This window comes from Vulpes lagopus, chromosome 1 (genome assembly GCF_018345385.1).
Source record: "Vulpes lagopus strain Blue_001 chromosome 1, ASM1834538v1, whole genome shotgun sequence".
Classification (NCBI taxonomy): Eukaryota; Metazoa; Chordata; class Mammalia; order Carnivora; family Canidae; genus Vulpes; species Vulpes lagopus.
The window spans coordinates 68,026,193-68,048,808 of NC_054824.1; the positions used below are offsets into that span (position 1 = coordinate 68,026,193).

Genomic DNA, 22,616 nt, shown 5'->3' on the forward strand with positions numbered 1-22,616 from the left:
AAAATGTAAATAGAAACTTATTATGCAAAAGTCTAAATTCAAGAAAGCACAAGCTACCTAAAGCCCTAGGTAGATTTGACAGAAGAGGGGGGAAAAAAGAAATATCTCTTGGGGATATTGAGAATAAAGCAATTATTTCTGGGAATAAAGTTATATCTACTACAAGGATGAGGAAATAACAAGAATTCAGTAACACTTGCATAAACCAGACACTTCAAGCTAAGTGTCCCAGGACACACATGATTAAGGGCACTTAATGTGTAGGTGAAGACTATCACTGCAGAGACACCACCCCACGTGGAAGACAGGGCTGGATTAGGGACCCTTGCCCTCACAGCTCCCTGCTTCCCCTAACACACCAGCCTCCCTGAGCCCTGGGCAGATCAAAAGAAGAAGTTCTGACCTGTTGTGGGCACATGGTAATGTCATCACTTTCTAGATCTGAATCATCAGATGGAAAGGTTTCTCTGACACAGATTTCCAACACATATCCTTGCATAAAGTTGCCCTAGATATAAAAAGTGACCAGTATGTTGACAGAGTCAAAGGAGACAAAAAAATCTAAAAGAAAATTTCAAAGGAAGTATTAGAAACATAAAGGTAGAACTAAAATGGCAAGTTAAGTGAAAGAAGGCAGAAAAGAAAAGCTATAGAGGACCTCCCTCCAAAGTGATCTCTGAGGAAACAAAGTAACATGTCCCTTCTAGACTGGTATTTTTCAAAAGCAGTCTGCTTTTTTTGTTTTTTGTTTTTTTTATTTTTATAAACATAACATCTAGTACAGTGCTTAATATGGCAATACTGAATTAATGAATATAAGAAAACAAAAGGGATAACTGATATGTTTTTTGCTTTTTTTTGGGGGGGGCATGGTTGTGTTGCGTGATGCCCCCACTCTGGAGCATAAGCTTGGAAAAGTAATGAATGCATACTTGTGGGTAGACTGACAGTAAGATACACATATTCACATACCTTCCTTCATGTCACAGGCACAGTGACAATACCACCAAGGCCTAGAGGTTTTGAGGAAAACAAGGAAAGCTGTAACAACATCATTCAAAGTAACAGGAGCCAATGTGTTCAGGGTCTGAAGTTACTCAGACAGCAGCTAGACAAAATAAACATTTGTTCTATTACCTTTTTGTTATGTTGCCATGGGAATCTGTGTTTAGGAACACTTATTTTCCCCAACTAGATGATAGAGCAGTAAAAGGGGGGAGAGCTTCCATGAAAGAGGAGAGAAGCCTGTATCTATAAAGGCAGGGAGGACAATAAACCCTATGGGTATTTATAGGGTCACATATGTGTATAATCGTTCAGTCTGTAAGACTTATTCAAGTTAACAGAGAAGTCTCTGAGGCTTCACAGCCAAAACATTAGTAACAGGTAACAATAATCAGACCTCTACTAAAATTATTATAAGGGGGGTAAAGTAAAGGAATGTAAAGCAGATACACGGCCAAATAAAACAGAAAATAAATGAGATCTTAAATGTTGAAGGAAGGTAAAAATGTCTTTTAAAATATGATCCAATCATTAGAAAAAAAACTAGAAGCCCAAAAAAGTTAGAAAACATTCAACCTGTCAGCAGGCTAATCTTTTGTCAGCAGAAGTCTAGAGCTAATCTCTTTGCTCCCTTCCTTTTGGCAACAGAAACCTGAAAAACTAAAGTAAGCCCATGTTATTTAAAGAGCTAGACTGGAATACCCTGATTTCTAGGGCCCTACAAAAGTACCAGCTCTGGTACTTTGAGTCTTCTGGAAGGAGAATTGTGTGCATGGGTTTGGGGCTGTGCACCAATTCATGGGACTCTCCCATTCTACCCTAAACTACAATTAGCACCTCTAATGGGTAGGGAATAGAATGAAAAAATAGAGACCCCAGAGCAGAGTGATCTGTTAAAACATAAATTAGATCATGTTTCTCCTCTGGTCAGAACCCTCCGTGGCTTCCCCTCTCATGCAGAGTAAAAGGCACAGTTCTTATAAAGGCAAGTAAGACCCTTCATTGACCTCTGCACATCTGCAGCCCCTCCACCCTCTTCTACTACTACTTGGCCCCTGGATCACTCAGCGCTAGCCAGACTGGTCTCCTAGCTATTCCAGGGAAAGAGGCCTTTGCCTCAGGGCCTTTGTACTTCCTGATCCCTCAGCCTGGAATGTTCGTCCCTCCCCACCCAGGTCCAATCAGTGTTCTACATCACCTCCTGCTGGTCTTTGCTCAGCTGTCACTTCATCATTGAGGTGAAGTGACTACCCTACTTAAAAGTGCAACACAGCCATCCCAGGATTCCCTCTCCTTTCCTTGCTTCATTTCCCCATAGCACCAATCATCTGACATACTATAAATTTTTATTTGTTATCTATTTCTACTTTTATCCCCCTTAGAATATAGTTTCTTATGGGCAGAAACTTTTGTCTGTTTGTTCATACACCATCTCCAACACCTGAAGAATGACTCATACATAGTAGGTCCTCAAAGTATCAGTATAATACACAGTCCTGTCCTCAAAGACAATAGCATGAGCCTAACTTTCTCTCCCTTTGCTTCCACATTACTTACAATACTTTATTTTTTTTTTAAGATTTTATTTATTTATTCATGAGAGACAGAGAGAGAAAGAGGCAGAGACACAGGCAGAGGGAGAAACAGGCTCCATGCAGGGAGCCCGACGTGGGATTCGATCCCAGGACTCCAGGATCATGCCCTGGGCCCAAGGCAGGCGCCAAACCGCTGAGCCACCCAGGGATCCCTACTTACAATACTTTAAAGTTCAGATAATGGTGTTACAATCTACTAGCCATTTGTCCCAAACCAAAACTTAGGGGTCATCCTAGATTCCTCTCTTTTGTGTACTTTCTCCCCTGACCTTCAGTCTAGGAGCCAAGATGTCAGAATATGGGACCTATTTATCAAAAGTGCAGAATTTATAGACCATGATTTTCCTCTTTCCTGGAATAAACTCTTAACAGGCTGAAATGCTGGAAAAGTGTTTCATTTTATAAATCTTTAACACACATGAACTTAATTTATGCACACCCTGTGCAAAGACAAACTTCTAAATACTGACAGCTTTATTTACATAAACATTTCAAGTTTAAAGAGTTCTTTTTTTTTTCTTCTGTGCATTGACTTCCAAGTACATAGCGACCATGAGACCAAATCCCTAGGTTCTGAAGTCAGGGAAACCCACTTTACAATGAAGTTTTCATTAAACATTACAGTACTGATACCTCCTGGATAGGAACAAATCAATATCGAATTTCACAGTAAAGAGCAAAAATCTAATGTATTTTTTTCAAAGGCCTGGAGAGGCAGTTATTTTCATTAATATCCTATACTTACATAATACAAACATGTATAGATAGTCCCAACTCTACTAAATGCAGATTAAAGAATTTCAAACCACCAGGATTCACAAATTCAGGAATTAAGTATTTGTACTTCCTAATAATTACTTGGGAAAAGAATCTGATGCGCAATGAGTTCATTTTTTGGTCTATCAATTCTGAGGAAGAGGTGTGACTTTAATAAGTTACGTAATTACCCCACAGATAAGCTAGGCAATGACACTAGTGGGATTGGTTCTGTACAGTCACAGCTCTATTGCAAGTGACCCAGCAACCTCTTTCTTCACAAAAAGTGGGAGAAGGAACAAACAGTACAAAAGAAGGCACTATCACACAAACTCAGCAGCCTATAGGTAGAGAAAAGATGACTTGTAAAGTGTTGAAAACCTAAAACCAAATCCAGAGTACCACTGACGAATAAGCCATTCTTTCAATGAATGAGTCCAGTTCTTCACCTATATAACTGGGTTAATAAGAGAGTCAGTGAATTAAAAAAAAAAAAAAAAGAGTGAAGACTGAATGATAATGCTTTCAATGAAAATATTTTATAGTATAAAATCCCATAAAAATGCCAATTTATACTAAACTGAGAGTGATCTAGCCCAGTGAATTCCTCTACCTTTGAATTCAAAGCCTCAAGGGCTCAGCGCCATCTGCACCATTGCCCATGAAAGGCAAAGTCAACATACACATCATCTCTGAGGCTGAGTTAGAGAGAAATCAAAAACAGAGTACTCTTCAATATCAAGAAATTAAGCTGGCAGAACTGAAAAGCCAGAGGTTCAGGATACCCTCATTTTAAAATGGGAGCCAGAAGAAAAGCATCAGAATCCATCAAAATGGGATTCAATTAGAAAAATTACTTTATAACAAATTTGACTGAATTATTTTTTTTAATTCTTTATGTTTATATATCAATAACATAAATATTTGCTATTATCTTTAAATATCTATTTGTTGTTGGTACTGGCAACATGCAGTGAACCATCTTGCTTTCGATTACAAAGAAAAGCAAATGGGAAGAAAGTTCAGTAAGGGCCTACTATCGTCACCAGAAAAGTAAAGGGCAGAATATTAGATATTCTAATATCTAAATTATTTGAATTCAGCTTGATTTTCTTATTCCCTAAAATCAAATCTGTTCTTAAAGGATGATGGCAGTGAAAAATAACACAGGCTCCAGAATGCTCCTCTTACTGATTAGGAGTCAAGAAAGTCATCTTTGCATAGTCAATAATGATGTATTTTCATTTATCTGTGCCCTGGCTCATCCTAAAAGAAAAAAATAAAAGATTTAAAACAGTGAATGGCTATTAACACTAAAACTTAGCTTTGTTTATTATATTCATGTATATACAGTCTTATTCCACAGAGCATTTAGGAAGCTGGATTTGATTTCTTAGTAAGTTTTGCCATCCTCTCACTAAAAAAATCTTGCATAGGCTAAATACACTCGTGATAAATATAAACTACACAGCAAAATGCCTAGAACAGTAAGCAATCCATAAAATGTAGTTTTTTATTCACATTAGACTTAGCTTGACGAGGGAATGGATTATCTCACCGTCTTGCTCAGCACTCTATCTCATGAAACCTAGCCCATTATCTAGTCCATAGCTGGTATTCAGTGTTGTTGAATCAACAAAGGACTATGACTTAAGAGTATTTTTTATTTTATGGCTACCTATTTTATGGCTACCAGGGCCCCACCTCCCCTAATCAACAGAAAGGGTCTGGAAAAACCATACCCAGAGGAAAGGCATTTAAGTTCCTGTTTATATTTCCTTAAACTCACCGCAAAGAGTCCCTCCTTCTGTCCCAAAACCAGAAAATCAATGCTTTGCAACAAAGTATTCTTAAACAATTTTGCTTCATTTCCCCTCACAGACAATGCAACAAAGTTCCTTAAAACTGCAAGACTTATTTAGTTCCCTTTACCTTTTAAAAAGGAAAGGTATATTATAAAACCTTATCAATTTTTAAAAAATTGAAAAATTAAAAAAATAAAATAAAACCTTATCAATTTTCAATTTCTAGTCTGATTCCTTGATCTTGGATTCATAGCATACAGGCTGCTGCTTGCCTTTTTACTGGAGACTTAGTGAAAATTAAAATGAGAAAATAGGCTTAACATAAGAAACTTTTAATTTCCATCAAAGTATATCACACTTAGGAGCAATCAAATTAGGAAACTGACACATATTTGCGTGAGACTGCATTCCTTAAAATGCTTTCAGAGATTCTTTTTCGGAACAGACTTCAGATCCAGTTCTACAAGTCACACAAGAAATTCTATCATTACTTTATAGTTATAACTCCTATTTGACCTAAAACAAGACCAACCTGAATGCCTAATCTTTCTCGCCAGACTTGAGTACAAATTCTCTAAATTATTGAATTCAGCTTGATTTTCTTATTCCCTAAAATCAAATCTGTTCTTAAAGGATGATGGCAGTGAAAAATAACACAGGCTCCAGAATGCTGTAAGAGAAATAAAAAAAAAAAAAAAAAAAAAAAAAGTTTGCTGCAACACCCAAAACACTGCTAAGAATCTGAAAGAACTGAAAGAATAACTTCAAATAATTCTGAATGAGATGCCACTTACTTATGTATATCTAAATTCTGATATTTTCAATCCAAAATCAATTACATTTGCCATAGTCAACTGACACACATAAGATGCATTTTCTTCCACCAATATACCATATGTCACACTTTAAATCCCTCAGCAGAAATACTACTAAAAACAAGTGAATGGGCTCTGCCTCCTTGTAAAGACACATAAGAAACTTAACAGGGGCTGTCTCAGAGGGAAGGAATAGCACAGTTGGAGAACAAGAAGGGAAAGGATACCTTTCGTTAAATATCCTTTTACGCCTTTTGAATTTTATACAATGTGTATGTAACTTTATACATATTTTTAAAAATATGTTTAACAAAATTACTTCCAAGTGTCAGATATTTCTGGCTTCTGTAAGCCAAAAAAGTAAAGTACTAAGGAAATGTAAAGGTCATTTTAATGATACTTCACTCTAAATCTGCAGTTCCAGGACAGAGCTATTCATACCAACGGTAGGAAGACCTTGCAAGCAGTTGTTTTCAGGTTCACTAAACTCCCCATAGTTGAGCTATTCTGCTGTATCATTTCATTAAAGTTTAAACATCACTGGAAACAGAAACTTGGTACTACAAAAATTAATGTCAATTATGACATAACAGAATGAAAAAGAGTGGTAAAATAATAAGCTATTAAAGGAGCCATGATCCAAATATATCTCTGAAAATGTGCAAATCAATCACACATATAGATGGATACAGTGAAATGTTGCAAATTCCCTTAAAACGTAAACTGCCGTGTTATAAAAATGAGGAAAAGATGTCAAGCACGGGACCATCAGCAATATGAACTCACGCAGCTTGAACTAGAAAATGCAATATGATCTGTTGCTTGACACAATTGCACAATCTCAATTACCCAGAAGATTCTAGCAAACAGGAAATTCATGATGTGACTTTAAGAAACACAGGAATTATAAAGATTAACACATCCAAAAGTCTGGAATTCGTTTCCCCCACCCCCACCTCCACCCCCCAAAAATCTTACGGAGCCCTTTTCAAATGATTCCCATGAATACAGGAATTAGTTTCAGATCAGCAGCTCTCAAGTTACAGTAACTCTAAAATATGGTGTGTAATACCTAAACTAGTGAAATATTTTAGATCCAAGAATTTTATTGGATCGATTTAATTTAAAACACGGTGTGAATTAAAGCTGAGAAGTGTCTCTCCCTTCCTTTGCTACATATTCCCTATCCTTATGAAAACCAGCGTGTACCTCAGGCTACAAATGTAGATCAGTTCCCTGCGAACTCTCTAAAGAACTTTAAAAACACAATATTCACAAGACGTACTGCAATTAAGAAATACTTACAATACCTCCCCAGATTGCTCATGATTTTTTGATCCTGAGCGCGTCCAACGGATCTGAATCTCACTTGCTCCAAGTGAAAAAACTGTTTTTGCCAAACAATACTTAAATGAGCAGTGGTATGTGACTAATCAGTGAAGCCGCCAGTTTCTCAAGCTGCAGTGTTCTTGCAGGCACTACCACCCGCCCCCACTCAGCGAAAAGGAAATACGCTTTCAACAGAATCGGAAACACACAACTCAAGCTGGCACTAGGCTGGCCGAGATAAAGTCGGTATTTTCGGTTCTTCGGGTCGCTGCTAATGCAAGTGCGAATTCGAAAAGAATGCCTCTCGAAATGAGATTTCGAAAGAGGTCTGCAAAAAAAAAAAAAAAAAAAAAAGGCCAGGGCTGAAAGCCCTAGGTCGTCAGTTTTGTTCCGACGCTCGCAGTCTCCGTAGAGCTTCGCCCTTCTGCTTCTCCCTGCAGCCCCCCACCCCCACCCCGGCTTGTCTGCTCGGAGGGCAGGCTCCCGCGCGCCCAGAGTGGCTGCACCTCCGGAGAGGCTCCTTCGGCTCGAGGCTGGCAGGGAGACACCCCGGCCTCTGTGCCACCCCCCCCCCCCGAGCAGCGACCCCCCCAAGAAGGGCTTGCGCAGGGTGCGAGGCAGGGCCGAGCTCCAGCACCACCGCCCACCGTGGACCTGCATCCTGCACGCAGCCGACCACCTCCCTAGGGGTGCGGAGTGCGGGGTGCAGAGGGGTCCCGGGCGTGCAGCACAGGGGTCGAATGGCAACGATGCCCTCCCCCAAAGAAAATTCCTACCGCTTGGTGCATCGCTGAGCGGTGTGGGCAGGCCTGGCTCTGGGGTACTGAGGGCCACCAAGCCCACCGCAGACCCAAGCCCGGTGACACTCACCACACGGAGCCATAGGCACCGGAGCCCACCGGGGACAGGTTCTGGTAACGCTCGGGCACCTCCCAGATTGTCTTATTCAGCTCCTGCCGGTAGAACGTGGGCCTCTCCTGAGACATCTTCCAGCGGCGGCCGCGGGGCTAGGAGGTGGCCCTGAGGGGCCCCGCCTGCGCCCGCACCCGCACCCGCACCCGCACCCGCTCCCGGGCCCTCGCTGCCCGCCCGGCCGGGCGGGGACCCGGAGCTGGCAGTCGGCGCAGGTGCGGCAGACGCGACCCCGCCGACTCCCGCGCGCGCGGCCCCTGTCAGCCGCAGCTGCCGGACGCGCCTCAGCGACGCGGGCGGGCCCGGTGAAGGGCAAGGGCAGGCTGCGGGGCTCAGGGCTGCGCCCACCACGCTCTCCCTGCACCCTCTCCCCGACCAGGCCGACTCCGGGCTGCGCCGCGGAACCGCGGCTCCAGCTGCAGCGCCCGCTCAAGTTCCAGTGATCGCCGTTCCAGAGCCAGCGAACAGGAGTCTCTTGCCGTACTCTCGCGAGACCAGCTCCCGGGACTCTCCGCGAGCCGAGATTTTACCCAATATGGAACCTGCCCACGGGAGGGGGTGGACTACCGGAGAGGATGGGAGGAGCACTTCTCGCGAGAAAAGAGCAACAGCTGGAGACCAGAGGCAGGAACTCTCGGGGACTGTTCTTAAGGGCGCGAAGGCGGACCCGGGAAAGGGAGGGACGGGCAGGCAACGTATGCCGCGTGCGCCCCACCGTGGTCGGCGGGGCAAACGCCCGGCTCCGTGGCGGGAGGCGACAGCGACTAACAGGGTGTCGGGAGAAGAGCCAAAAGATCTTTGAACTGCCGGTAGTCACCAGCAGCCGAGCATCTGCTCAGCAGAACCTCCAACTTCCAAGAAATACTTACATTTGGAAAAGGAAGGTTCCAGCCAGAAAGCCGTTGTATTCCATCTGTTCGGGGACATATGGCTTAATCTTCGGAGCTGTGACGAACCCTATCCCGAAAGCAAATATTAGCTCTACGTTAAGTCTGAGGTTTTCCACCCAAACTCTCCTGACGGTCTTTAAACGTTTATGTGCAGAAGAATCACTTGGAGTGTTAAAAAAAAAAAAAAAAAAAAAAAAAAGCCAAGTCCCAGGACCCACAGGGAGTCTAAGTGGATAGGTCGGTGATAGGCGCCAAGGACGCGCATTTTTATAATATGCTCCAGGCAGTTCTGATTCAGGAAAGTCTCCCGCATCCCCCTTGGAGAAGGATTTTTGAAAAGAGTACTTCTGAGGGTTTCACACTGAATCCTGCTCTGAAGCTTCCGGTGAAGATTTTAAGCATTTGATTCTTGCCTCGGGTTAAGGAGAGCAAGGCAGAGGGTGTCCTCTTCAGGCAAGTCAATTGACCTCTCTTAGACTCTAGTTCCAGCTTCTGCAAAAGTAATTCCTGCCTTACATCCGCGCCTAATAGGGTTACTTGTAAAGCTGAACAAGATAGTGTGAGTGAGCAAGATACTATATAACCATACCTACAGCCACTGTAACCAACTTATCCCTTTGTTAAAGTTTGTTACAATGTCTCTTAGAAGTAACTGGGTCCAAGCCAGGACACTTCTCAACCCTTCCCATGATTATTCTCTTTCGTGTCGTGCATCCTTTAGAATGCTCGGATTTTGCATATCGTGTCCCAGCACCTAGCACAGTGCCTAGAGTATAATAGGTACCCCATAAATATTTATTGAACAAATTATGAATAATGACCATGATCTCAACTTAGGAGGTAGTGCAGGATCCTCAGTTCTCCTCAAGGAAAAACAAAAATAAAAACCAGAGTCATGGGTCATTCCTGGAAAGCTTTTCTTGGAGGATCCGATGTGGCTTAGTCTGGATTCTCTCGCCTATGAAGACATGCTGCTTGAAAATGTTCCAAGGCTACCTGCAGGTTAGGGAGCCCTCCAAGAAGTAATGAAGGTTGAAGGAAGAGGCGAGAAGCAAAAATGTGATTGGAAAGAAATGGCGGGTGGGAGTGGGGAATCAAGGTGATGAGTGGATGGATACAAGGGAGGAAACTCGGAAGTAGGAATGAACCTAAGGAATTCATGATTATCCACCAAATTGGGATAGTGAAGTGGGAGTGACTGAAAGGGTAAAAATGAACTAAACACTACATTCAGTCACTCTTTCAACAAACATGTACCACATGCCTACTCTGTGCCAGGCACTTCTGATTGATAAAAGGCAATTTAAAAATAGACACAGTTGGGCAGCCTGGGTGGCTCAGCGGTTTAGCGCCGCCTTCAGCCCAGGGCATGGTCCTGGAGACCCGGGATCGAGTCCCGCGTCGGGCTCCCTGCATGGAGCCTGCTTCTCCCTCTGCCTGTGTCTCTGTCTCTCTCTCTGTCTCTCATGAATAAATAAAACCTTTAAAAAAATAGACACAGTTGCTGCCTACATGGAATTTACACCTGACTGAGCGCTTACTATATCTACCACATTGTTTAGGCACTGATAATACAGCCATTAGAAAAATCCCTGCCAATAAATAAATAAATAAATAAAAATTAAAAAAAGAAAAAAAATCCCTGCCTTATGGGGGGCGGGGTGGGGCGATGGGTGACAATCTACAAAAAAGGAACGAATAGGTAAAGTGAATGTGTTAGATTTTAACACAGTAATCGAGCAAGTGTAAAACTGCAGCTGGGCCAAGCAGGAATCCAGGGCGTAGTCACATAGTGACAGGGACTGAGTAAACTTCCAAAGGTTAAAGGGCGGGGCGCTGGGGGAGCCCAGCGAGAGACCCGGGCAGAAGACTGTCCTTCGGTGGGAGGAGCCGGGCTTGGGGGCCAGAGAGCTGGGGTTGCAGACTTGAGTGACCTTCCAGCCTCCAGGTGCTCCTGCGTCTTCCGACCTGACAAAGCCGAGGGTGCTTTGGGTGAATTGCTGAGCGTGAAGTGCAGGGCGGAGGCCTGGCATTAAGAAGGCCCCCCGGTCAGGAGTGGAGCAAACCCCAAAGCAAGTGGAGGCCTGGGTGGCACAGGTTAAGGGGCCTCCCCACCCCCAGCCCGGGCCCCACCGCAGGTGCGGGTGCTCGCGTCCCCCGCCCGCCGGAACGCCCGCGGGTTCGGGCGCAACGGCTCGGGAACCGCCGGCGGCCGCGTCCACAGCGCCGCCAGCCCGGCCGGAGCAGCGTGGGACCCCGGCGCTGGCACTCGCGCCCCCGCCGGGCCCCGGGTGGAGCCGCGGCCGCAGGTTAGAGCGGGGCGTCCGTAGCCCGCCAGCCCAGGCGCTTCGAGAGCGCTCGAAGTGTGTGAAATGAATGAATGACCCTAGTCCGGGGAAAGCCCATTTCTCGGGGGCATCGTCTCTACTAGTCAAAGGACTAGAGGCAATGCTTGCGATTTGCAACCGAATCCTTTCAGACGCATTGGTCTGCATTGTACTGGGGCTGCAGCCCGAGCCTCTCCTTACCACCCCGCCGTCTCCTCCTGAAGCCCGACTGCCCAGGCCCGCCTTCTACTTCCAGACCTCACTGCTCTGTTCATTTTCTTCCTTCGGATTGAGCCTCCCACTCCCACCTGCCTCGGCTCCTATCTCTTCCTCTTGACTCCTATCAATGTATCAGTGGCCCCCTTGGAAGCCTTTCCAACATCCCTACCCCAGAAATGAGTTTATCTCCAACACACCCCACTGATAATAGTCTCACCAAGTCGCATTAAAAGTAGTTGTTTATGTGTCTGATGGTCAGCTCCTTGGGGGCTGTCAACTTATTATTCATCCCCAGCCACCAGATAGAGAGACTGAAGGATATTTGAAAGCATGCACCTCGCTTGTGCCTTTGCTGTATTCCAAATACATTCCCTATAAGAACATGAGGTGGTAACAGGCAAATGGCTGTTGTTTCTGATGGAATTACAAATGCTTATTTGAAATTTTGGAAGCGAATTTTACCTTACCATGATTGTAGAGGATAGAGGAAAGATGATGATATGAGGGAAAAGATGTTATTGCAACTAAACTGAGGTTCAGGATTTCATATCTATCAGGTCAATAATCAGAAAATTGGGTTCTGCTTAAGTGTTTTATTCTTGGCTTTTTAAGATACTTTTAACACATTATGTAAATGAATAGAGGGATGGCTAGATAAGCATGGGTAGTGTGGGGGACATAGGGGATAGGTCAAAAGTGCCTGTTTTAAACAATGCCACCAAATTTAGCACAGAAAGACTGACCAAGTAAAGATAATTGGCTACATTTAGAGTGGTCCTCATATTTTACTGCCAGAATCACCAGGAGGACTTTTTAAACCAACTGCTGGCCCATCCTCAGAGTCTCTGACAAATTAGGTCTTGCTAGGTGGGGCCTGAGAATCTGAATTTCTAACATGTTCCCAGATGATGCTGATGCTATTTGCATGGGCACCAAGTGTGGACTACAAAGATTAAAATAACTTGTTAGTAGTGAAGCCTGATGCCCAAAATCACATTTGTAGAATATGAAAATGAAATCTTAAAAACTTCAGACCCACCGAAATATTTTGTAATGTCAGGAAGCATCAGAGAATTGTTTTATTTTATGTTATGTTGTTTTATTGTAAGAGATAGAGAGTACACTCACACCGGACAGATAGGGTCAGAGAAGGAATCTCAAGCAGGCTTCATGCCCAGCAGGAGCCCAACAGGTGGAGCTGAAATCAAGAGTCAGAGTCTTAACCAACTGAGCTACCCAGGGGCCCCCAGGGAATTGTTTTCTAAGTGGACACTTACCTTCAAGATTTTAGGTAGAGCTTAGCATGTTGTTTATCATGCTATATACAGAGGCCCATCACACTGATACCTTCAGGAGTCAGTAACAGACACCCCCTCGAATTGTGTCTCAGCCAAAAGGTCATTATCCCGTCAGTGTAGTTTGATAACTTTTTCTAAAATGCACTGCCTTCTCCACACCAAACTGCATCTGCCTCCTGTAAATAGGAGTTTCCTATCATACTTTGTCACAAGTGCCCTGCTAGTAAATGAAAATGAAGCACTAGGGATTCTAGGAAATCCACAAAGACATAATAGAACTGGACAAACTCCAGAAATGACATGCTCCAGACAATAACCACCACCACCACCACAACAAAAAAAAAAACAACCCATAAGGAAATCATGTGTTTTACCTCGCTGCCTTTAGCCAGTCATGTGATGAACCCTGTAAGACAGCTTTCCTGCTGCCCCAGCTCTGCTAACCATCCTCACTGAGGTTCCTCCTACGAGTTATGACTTGATTAGTTTTGCCCTAAACTATAGTAATAGTAGTGGTCTCCAATTAGACTTTTTGCTTCTGTCTCTCCTGTCCAATAGAACTTTTCTGTGATAGTGGAAATGATTTATACCTACACTGTTCAGCATGGTAGCCTCTGCCACATGTGGCTGGTGAGCACTTGATATGTAACTAGCTCAACTGAAGAATTTTTTATTTTATTTTAATGAAATTAAATTTAAATAGCCACAGGTAGCCAGTGGCTACCATACTGGACAGTATACCTTTAGAGCATACCACTGACACAATTCATTTCCCAAAGCACTTCCCTGTGCATATTACTAGTCCTGCTCAAGCACTTTATTTTTTTTTTCATCATGAGAAGTGTACTCTTTAATCCCCACCCCCTATTTCACCTATCTCCCTACTTCCCCCCCCCCAGTAGCCCTCTCCCCCAAGCAGAGGGAGAAGCAGGTTCCCTGCGGGGAACCTGATGTGGGACTTGATTCCAAGACCCCGAGATCCTGAGCCAAAGGCAGATGCTCAACCAATGAGCCACCCAGGCATCCCTGCTCGTATATTTTCTTTCTTAAATTCCACGTATGAGGGCAGCCTGGGTGGCTCAGCAGTTTAGCACTGCCTTCAGCCCAGGGCATGGTCCTGGGGACCCGGGATCAAGTCCCACGTCGGGCTCCCTGCATGGAGCCTGCTTCTCCCTCTGCCTGTGTCTCTGCCTCTCTATATCTGTTTCTCGAATAAATAAATAATATCTTTAAAAAAATTCCACGTATGAGTGAGATATATCGTCTTTCTCTAACTTCTTTCACTTAGCATGATACTCTCTAGCTCCATCCATGTTGTTGCAAATGGTAAGATTCCATTCTTTTTTATGGCTGAGTTATATTCCATTATATATATATACCACATCTTTACCCATTCATCTATTGATGGACAATTGGGCTGCTTCCATAGTTTGGCTATTGTAAATAGTGCTGCAGTAAACATAGGGGTGCATGTATCCCTTTGAATTCTCCCTCTGCCTATGTCTCTGCCTCTCTATGTCTCTCATGAGTAAATAAATAAAACCCTTAAAAAATTAAAAAAACAAACAAAGGAAAAAAGAGAGAGACAACCCAGAAAAAGACTCTTTAACTATAGAGAACAAACGAATGACTACTGGAGGAGGTAGGGAGATAGGTGAAGTAGGGGATGGGGATTAAAGGGATGCATGTTATTCTGTCAGTAAGTACCCAATAACACAATTACTGGATTGTAGCATAGTTTTATTTTTAATTTTCTGAGGAATCTCCATACTGTTTTTCACAGCAGCTGTACCAGTTTGCATTTCTATCAATAGTGCAAGAAGGCTCCTTTTTCTCCACATCCTTACCAACACTTGTTTCTTGTGTTTGTAATTGTAGCCATTCTGACAGGTGTGAGTTGATAACTCATTGTGGTTTGGGTTTGCATTTCTCTGATGATGAGTAATGTGGCCAATGTCTGTTGGCCAACTGAATGTTTTCTTTGGAGAAATATCCATGTCTTCTCATTTTTTAATGATTTATCTTTGGGGTATTGAGTTGTATCTGTTCTTTATATATTTTGGATACTAACCTTTTATTAGATATGTTATTTGCAAATATCTTCTTCCATTCTGTAGGTTGCCTTTTAATTTTGTTGATTGTTTCGCTCACTGTCCAGAAATTTTTTATTTTGATGCAGTCCCAATAATTTACTTTTGCTTTTATTTCCCTTGCCTCAGGAGACATATCCAGAAAAAAATATAAATGATGTAGATTGAAGGTAATAAAATGAAATCTTACTTCCTGTAAGTGAAATAGTGGGATATAATGCCTCCAAAGGTCATGACACCAGAAAATATAAATACCTTAGCCTGGAAAGAAAATTAGAGAAAGTCTTGGGGGATAAACTATAATTTGTGATGGGAGAAGATGGGGGTATTTTGTGTCTTTGACAGCAAGGCTCTTGGTACAGAGATCACACACTGATGGTCCACGGGCTGAATTGGCCTGCAGAGGGGTTTTGTTAGATATGATCTGTGTTAAAAAAAAAAAAAAAAAGAATGGGTAAAGTAATTGGCAACATTTCAAAGTGAGAGGACTTCAGATAAAAATCTGCAATTGTTGCTCACCTTGAAAATGATCAGACCTGGCCAGGCTGAGCCCCACATGACCCATGCCAGCCATTGCTGGAGCCTAGGAACTATCCACACTGCTCCCTCTGTGCCCCGAGGTATATATGCTGCCTGCTTCGTGCCAACCCTGCCTTGGTGCCACTTTCAGAAACAAAATGCTGAATTCCAAACCCTGGATCCAACCCAGGAGGGCTGGGGTTTTTTTTGTTTTTGTTTTTCTTAATAATCTCAGTATAATTGGCAGGTTGATTAGGCTCTCTCAGTTGCCAGGGAAAGATATATTCTTGGGACACCTGTGTGGCTCAGCAGTAGAGTGTCTGCGTTTTGCTCAGGGCATGATCCAGGAGTTCTGGGATCAAGTCCCACATTGGGCTTCCTGCATGAAACCTACTTCTCCTTCTGCCTCTCTCTGTGTCTTTCATGAACAAATAAATAAAATATTTTTTTAAAAAAAAGATATATTCTAGCAAAGGAAGCTTATTGTAGGATTACATGGGGAAAGTAAGGAAGACTGGATGAATATTCCTGTGGGTGGGAGAAGAAAAGGAAAAATATTACTTGTTTTAATGTACAGTTCTGTTTTTCTGAGAAACACAGAAATTACTAATTCTCCTAAGTGATACATTGTAAAATACCTCTTTCATCCTCTTCTACATCCCCCAATCACATTCTCGCTTTATTGAATTTGTGATCTTCAGTTCATAGGTACTATACAACACACGACTACTACTCAGTGCTTTGAGGGTAAAAATACAACCTATGACTATGGCCCAGTTAACTTTTCAAAAACCTTGGTTTTATCACCTATAAAATGGGGGCAATAGCAGCACTAGGATTGTCCTGGAAATTATGTGAAATAACTCATGAAAAAAATCAAGTGCAATGTTTGGTATATAGCAAGTGCTCTATAATTATTGGTGATGATGATGATGACGATAATGATGATACATGATCATTCTGAAGGAAAACAGAGTTGCTGATACATTAAACTTGTTTTCAGCCTCACCTATAAAAGAACTACTTGGGTAATCTACAAATTTTGAGTGTTTACCTAGGTATCTTATAGCTATATAATATATAGATATACTTTTCTGCATTTACGTGGGAGCGGTTTAGAGCTTATGCTTTTTTTATTGTTCAGAAATATAGATGAGGGGCACCTGGATGGCTCCGTCAGTTAAGGGTCTGATTCTTGATTTTGGCTCAGGTCATGACCTCAGGGTCATGGGATCAAGCGCTGAACCAGGCTCACACTCAGCAAGTAGTATGCTTGGGAGTCCTTCTCCCTGTTCTCTCTCTCTCTCTCTCTCTCTCTCTCTCTCTCTCTCTCTCTCAAATAAATAAATATATAAAGAAATAAAGTATTTAAAAAAATACCCATAGGTGATCAAGAATGGTTATACTGGAACACCTGGGTGGCTCAGTGGTTTAGCACCTGCCTTCGGCCCAAGGCGAGATCCTGGAGTCCCGGGATCAAGTCCCATATCGGGCTCCCTGCATGGAGCCTGCTTCCTCTGCCTGTGTCTCTGCCTCTCTCTTTCTGTGACTCTCATGAATAAATAAATAACATCTTTAAAAACATGATTATACTTTCTCCCAGAAATGGATCTATAGCCATCTTCAGTAACTCCTCATTTTCTTAAAAGAGCAGGACAATATAGACTTTTAAAACTTAATGTGAAAAAAAAAAAAAACTTAATGTGACCCTTAGAGGCCATGAGTTCATTCATGTTATTTTATGCATGAAACTGAAGGAAACTGAAACCCAGTTTCTGAGACACTTGCCTCTAATCATATAAACTAGTTAGAAAAACAGCCAGGGCTGGAACTCCAGGCTCCTGATAGCCTGTGCAAAGTTTTCTCTGCTGCGCCCTGGTGCCACTAGCTGGGTACTTGACAATCATTCAAGAAATATTCATTGAGGGCTTGCTATGTGTCAGACAGTATTCTGGCACCTGGGGATACAGCCACGAACAAAGTCCTGCCTCTTGGGAAACAGACAACAGACAGACAAATATTGAATCAGGTCCTGACAGGTGCTATGAAGAAAAGGAAGGGATAAAAGGAAGAAGATACGATATTAACCACTTAATCTTTACTGTTTTCAGTGAAAATTGAAGGTTATACTGACTTTTACCTCTTAAATCATTTCCCCTACAACATAGCAACATAACTGAATATAAAGAAAACTAGATTTCCTAGCAAGACACTTGGGTTCTAGTCCCAACCCTAATTATTAAACAGCCAAGGAAGGCTATTTAAACTTTTGGGTTTCTCCATTTGGAAAACAAGAATAATACACACTTTGCATTTTTTATACAATGGTTTTGAGTATAAAATTGTACAAGAGAAAGTTTTTTAAAACAGTAATGTGTTGAGATGCCTGGATGGCTCAGCGGTTTAGCACCTGCCTTCAGCCCAGGGCATGATCCTGGAGACCCACATCGAGTGGGTCTCACACCAGGATCAAGTCCCACATCGGGCTCCCTGTGTGGAGCCTGCTTCTCCCTCTGCCTGTGTCTCTGCCTCTCTCTCTCTCTTTTTGTGTCTCTGATGAATAAATAAATGAAATCTTATTTTTAAAAAAGTAATGTGTCATGTAAATGTAAGATATCATTATATATGTAAATTTAATTTCCATAAAAATGTACCAAGAAAAAAAAAATGTACCAAGAATCTAGATTTTTTAAATTTGTTTTTTGTTTAAAAAATACATAAAATAAATTGTTTTTTGTTTGATCTGTTCCCACTCAACCAGGAATGATGCAACCAGAGAGGAGTGCCCAGAGTTTTGGCTATAAATATAGGCAAAATTCTTTCACATATGATGTCAAGCGAGATGTGTACAATGAGGAGACCTTTCAACAGGAACACAGAAGGAAGAGTATTTCCTCTGGGAACTTGGACATCGACATTACCACCTTCAGACATCATGTCCAGTGCCGGTGGGTGTGTGGGGGTCATTCAGCTACTTTCATGCTGGCAGCAGCAAAACCCTGCTTTACTCCTTCAGTACCTACTTCTGTCTTCCTCTTTTGAATTCCTGTCATCAGGACCCTTAGTTTCCTGTATAATTTTTTTTCAGTTGTTTGTTTGTTTATGGTTTGTCCTGTAGTATCCTGTTGATTATAAATTTCTTGGGCATAAAGACCTCAGATGTCCCCAACAGCATCTGGGAATAACAATGAATAATACAAATGATAAACTATTGTTGCCAGTCTTCCAACAGCCACAGCCTGTGACAGCCACAGTGACTGGGTAGGTCCCACAGTTCAGGGGCTCTTCACCTGTTTTTGTGCTATGAACCTTTGAGCAGTCTGATAAAGCTTATGAATATCTTTTCAGAAATTCTTTTTTTACTTAAAAAATTGTGGTAAAATAGATATAACCGAAGATTGGCCATTTTAACCGTTTGAAATGTACAAATCTACAGCATTCAGAACATTTCATGATGTTGTGCAACCATCACCACTGCTTTCAAAACTTTTTTCATCACCTCAAACAGAAACTTTGTACCCATTAAGCAATAATTCCCTATTTTCCCCCACCCCTAGCCCCTGGTAACCTCTCCTCTAGGTTCTGTCTCTATGCCTATTGTAGATATTTGTAGATATATCAGGATCACGACCTGAGCAGAAGGCAGACATTCAACCCCTGAGCCACCCAGGCATCCCTTGTCTTTCATATCTGGTTTGTTTTTCACTTAGCATAATGTTTTCAAAGTTCATCTATGCTGTAGCATGGATCAGCTCCTCATTTCATCTTATGGCTGTGATACCCCATTGTATGTATATATCATATTTTGTTTATCCATCTGTTGATTCATCCATGGGTTGTTTCCACTTTTTGGCTACTATGAATAATGCTGCTATTAATACTGGCAAAGAGGAGGGATCCCTGGGTGGCTCAGCGGTTTGGCACCTGCCTTCAGCCCAGGGTGTGATCCTGGAGTCCCGGGATTGTGTCCCACATTGGGCTCCCTGCATGAAGCCTGCTTCTCACTCTGCCTGGGTCTCTGCCTCTCTCTCTCTCTCTCTCTCTCTCTCTCTCTGTGTCATGAATAAATAAATAAAATCTTTTTTAAAATTCTGGAAAAGGAGTATCTAAGAACTTGTTTTCAACACCTTTGGGTTATATACCTGGAAGTGGAATTGTTGGATCATATGGTGATTCTATGTTTAAACTTTTTTAAGATTTTATTTATTTATTTATTCATAAGAGACAGAGACACAGGCAGAGGGAGAAGCAGGATCCTCATAGGGAGCCCAATGTGGGACTCAATCACCAGACCTGGGATCACAACCTGACACTAAAGCAGATGCTCAACTGCTCAGCCACCCAGGCGTCACTTTAATTTTCTGAGGAACTAGCAAACTTTTTCATACAAGCTACAGCATTGTACATTCATACTAGCAATGTACAAGTGTTTTTGCTCCATATCGTCTTCAACTTGTGTTATTTTCCATTTTTTTAAAATTATAGCCATCCTATTAGGCCTGAGGTGGTTATCTCATTGTGGGGTTTAGTTTGTTTGTTTGTTTGTTTTGTTTTGTTTTTGCATTTCCCTAATAACTAAATACGTTGAGCATCTCTTCATGTGCTTTGGTCAGTTTTATGCCTTCTTGGAGGAAATGTCTATTTACTTCCTTTGCCTCTTTTAAAATTAGGTTGTTTTTTTATTGTGGAGTTGTAGTAGTTCTCCATATATCCTGGATATTAAACCTTTATCCAATATATAATTTGCAAATATTTTCTCCACTTCTGTGGACCATCTTTTCTGTGTGCTGATAGTGTCATTTGGTACACAAAAGCTTTTAATTTTCATGAGATCTGATTTATCCATTATTTTGTTTTGTTGCCTGTGGTTTTGATGTCATCTTTAAGAAACTATCATGAAGGGCAGCCCAGGTGGCTCAGCAGTTTAGCACCGCCTTCAGCCCAGGGTGTGATCCTGGAGACCTGGGATCAAGTCCCATGTCAGGCTCCGACATGGAGCCTGCTTCTCCCACTGCCCGTGTTTCTGCCTCTCTCTCTCGCTGAGTGTCTCTCATGAATAAATAAATAAAATCTTTTAAAAAAAAGAAAAAGAAACTATTATGAAATCTAAGATTATGAAGATTTTCCTCTGTTTTCTTTTAAGAGTTTTCTAGATTTAGCTCTTAAATTTAGATTCTTGATTGATTTTGAGTTGATTTTCTATATGGTATAAAGTAAGGGTCTGACTTGATTTTTTCCATATGGAGATCCCATTTTCCCAGCACAATTTGTTGAAGAGACAGTTCTTTCCTCATTAAGTGGTCTTGGCCAGAATATTTTTTAATGCATAAAATACATAGGATTATAAAGGAAACCAGTTAGTTTGAAATATAGTTCTCAAAACATTTTTTAAATATTACAATTATGTTATTTAATAATGTGAATCTAGTAGCTACCATAATTTCAAGGTAATTGAATATAAATGTTATCTTAAGATCTCTGCAACAATCTTAATATAATATGAACATATTGTGATTTCTATTGGTGACAAAGTCAGGTTCTGCTGATACTTTCAGTGGTTTGTTGTAATATTCATCAGTAGTGGAAATGCTAAATTTCACTTAGGGGTAGTGAAAATAAAGATATAATTTTTCCTAAGTTCACATACCTACAAATTCTATCTACAGACCCCATCAGTATCACTAGGGGTCCATAGACCTCATTAAGGACCCTTTGACCTACCTCATTATACAAACCCCTAATTATTCAAGTTGTCCTCACTCACACTTGAGATTAATCAATCTCTCTCATCCCTTAATTTATCACTGTGGTTGGCATGTTTTGGATGACAAGACAAGAAGGCCTCCATACCACCCTATTGTAGACCTTCTGACACGTTCTCCTTTGTCCATATCCTGCCTTTTGTCTTGGAGACCCTCCCCAGTCCTACATCACTACTCTCATTTTCTCTACTCCAGATGGTTCAGAAGTCATATGTCAAAGAGGGGATTTGGGGGCACATTGGCTTTGTCTCTACACAAGAAGAGTCTTTTCCTGACTTTTAATTCATCATAAAAAGGTACTACCAAAGAAATTTTAGTCTAACTCCCCTCCACCTGCCCTATGCTTGGACACTTAAATCTGATCAATTCTGCCTCCTAATGGGCTTTTCTAGCAGTTCTTTTTTTTTTTTTTTAAGATTTTATTTATTCATTCATGAGACACACAGAGAGGCAGAGACCCAGGCAGAGGGAGAAGCAGGCTCCATGCAGGGAGCCCAATGTGGGACTCCATCCTAGAACTCCGGGATCACACCCTGAGCTGAAGGCAGACACTCTACAGCTGAGCCACTCAGGCATCCCTTATTCCTTATTTGTAAAACATACAGTTTTATCCACTTCTGGATTTTTAACATGAAAGGTAGCACAACTCTGTGGCTAAGAACAAGACTCAGAAGCCAGATTACTTGGTCTTGAATCCCAGTTCTGCTGCTTCCCAACTGCGTGACTTGAAGTAAGCTATCCAACCCTACCTTGACTCAGTTTCCTCATCTGTAAAAATGTGGATGATACTAGTATCTACTTGATTGTGAGGATTTAAGGAGTATTTGTAAGGCACCTAGCAAATAAAAAACACTATATACATGAGTGTTTTAGTTAAAAAATCTTTGAACTCCATCTCTTCTTTTTTTTTTTTTTTTAGATTTATTTATTTATTTGAGAGAAAGAGAGCAAGTTGGGGGGAGGGGCCGAGGGAGAGAATCTTCAGGTAGACTCTGCTCTGAGCCTGACAGAGGGCTCCATCTCATGACCCATGGATCATGACCTGAGCTGAAACCAAGAGTCAGACACTCAACTGACTGAGTCACCCAGGTGCCCCCACCACCTCTTCTTTGACAGAAAATCTCATCTCTTTCCTCATTTTCTTCCTTTTCATTAGCAACTACAAATACTCCCTTTCTTATCAGAATGCCCCCTGTATTTCCACATAGACTCTTAGATTCCTTGCTGTTATGATGCTTTGAATAAAATCCAGATTCATGTCAAAATGCTTATACTGTTCCCCCACTGGATTCAA

The 22,616-nt window shown here is 41.9% G+C and overlaps 2 protein-coding genes across 9 annotated transcripts in view; one reads left to right on the top strand and one right to left on the bottom strand.

Moving 5' to 3' along the window:
- Positions 1-8,708, bottom strand: part of MAPK14 (mitogen-activated protein kinase 14) — a 75,675-nt gene extending 66,967 nt beyond the window's left edge. The window contains exon 1 of one of the 3 annotated variants that reach the window (XM_041739947.1): positions 8,176-8,703. In XM_041739947.1, coding sequence (XP_041595881.1) covers positions 8,176-8,291 — 116 coding nt within the window. In that variant the 5' untranslated portion in view covers positions 8,292-8,703. Of the gene's footprint in view, positions 1-8,175 lie in introns of all 3 variants that reach the window. The other 2 variants (XM_041739866.1, XM_041740003.1) reach the window with 2 other exon arrangements.
- A 2,324-nt stretch (positions 8,709-11,032) lies between these two features.
- The window catches only part of SLC26A8 (solute carrier family 26 member 8), an 84,234-nt gene continuing 72,650 nt past the window's right edge, over positions 11,033-22,616 (top strand). For 4 of the 6 annotated variants that reach the window (XM_041760009.1, XM_041759969.1, XM_041759994.1 and 1 more), the window contains exons 1-2: positions 11,033-11,416; positions 18,322-18,508. In XM_041760009.1, the coding sequence (XP_041615943.1) occupies positions 18,324-18,508 (185 nt within the window). In that variant the 5' untranslated portion in view covers positions 11,033-11,416; positions 18,322-18,323. Of the gene's footprint in view, positions 11,417-18,321; positions 18,509-19,219; positions 19,348-22,616 lie in introns of those variants that run through there. The other 2 variants (XM_041759990.1, XM_041759983.1) reach the window with 2 other exon arrangements.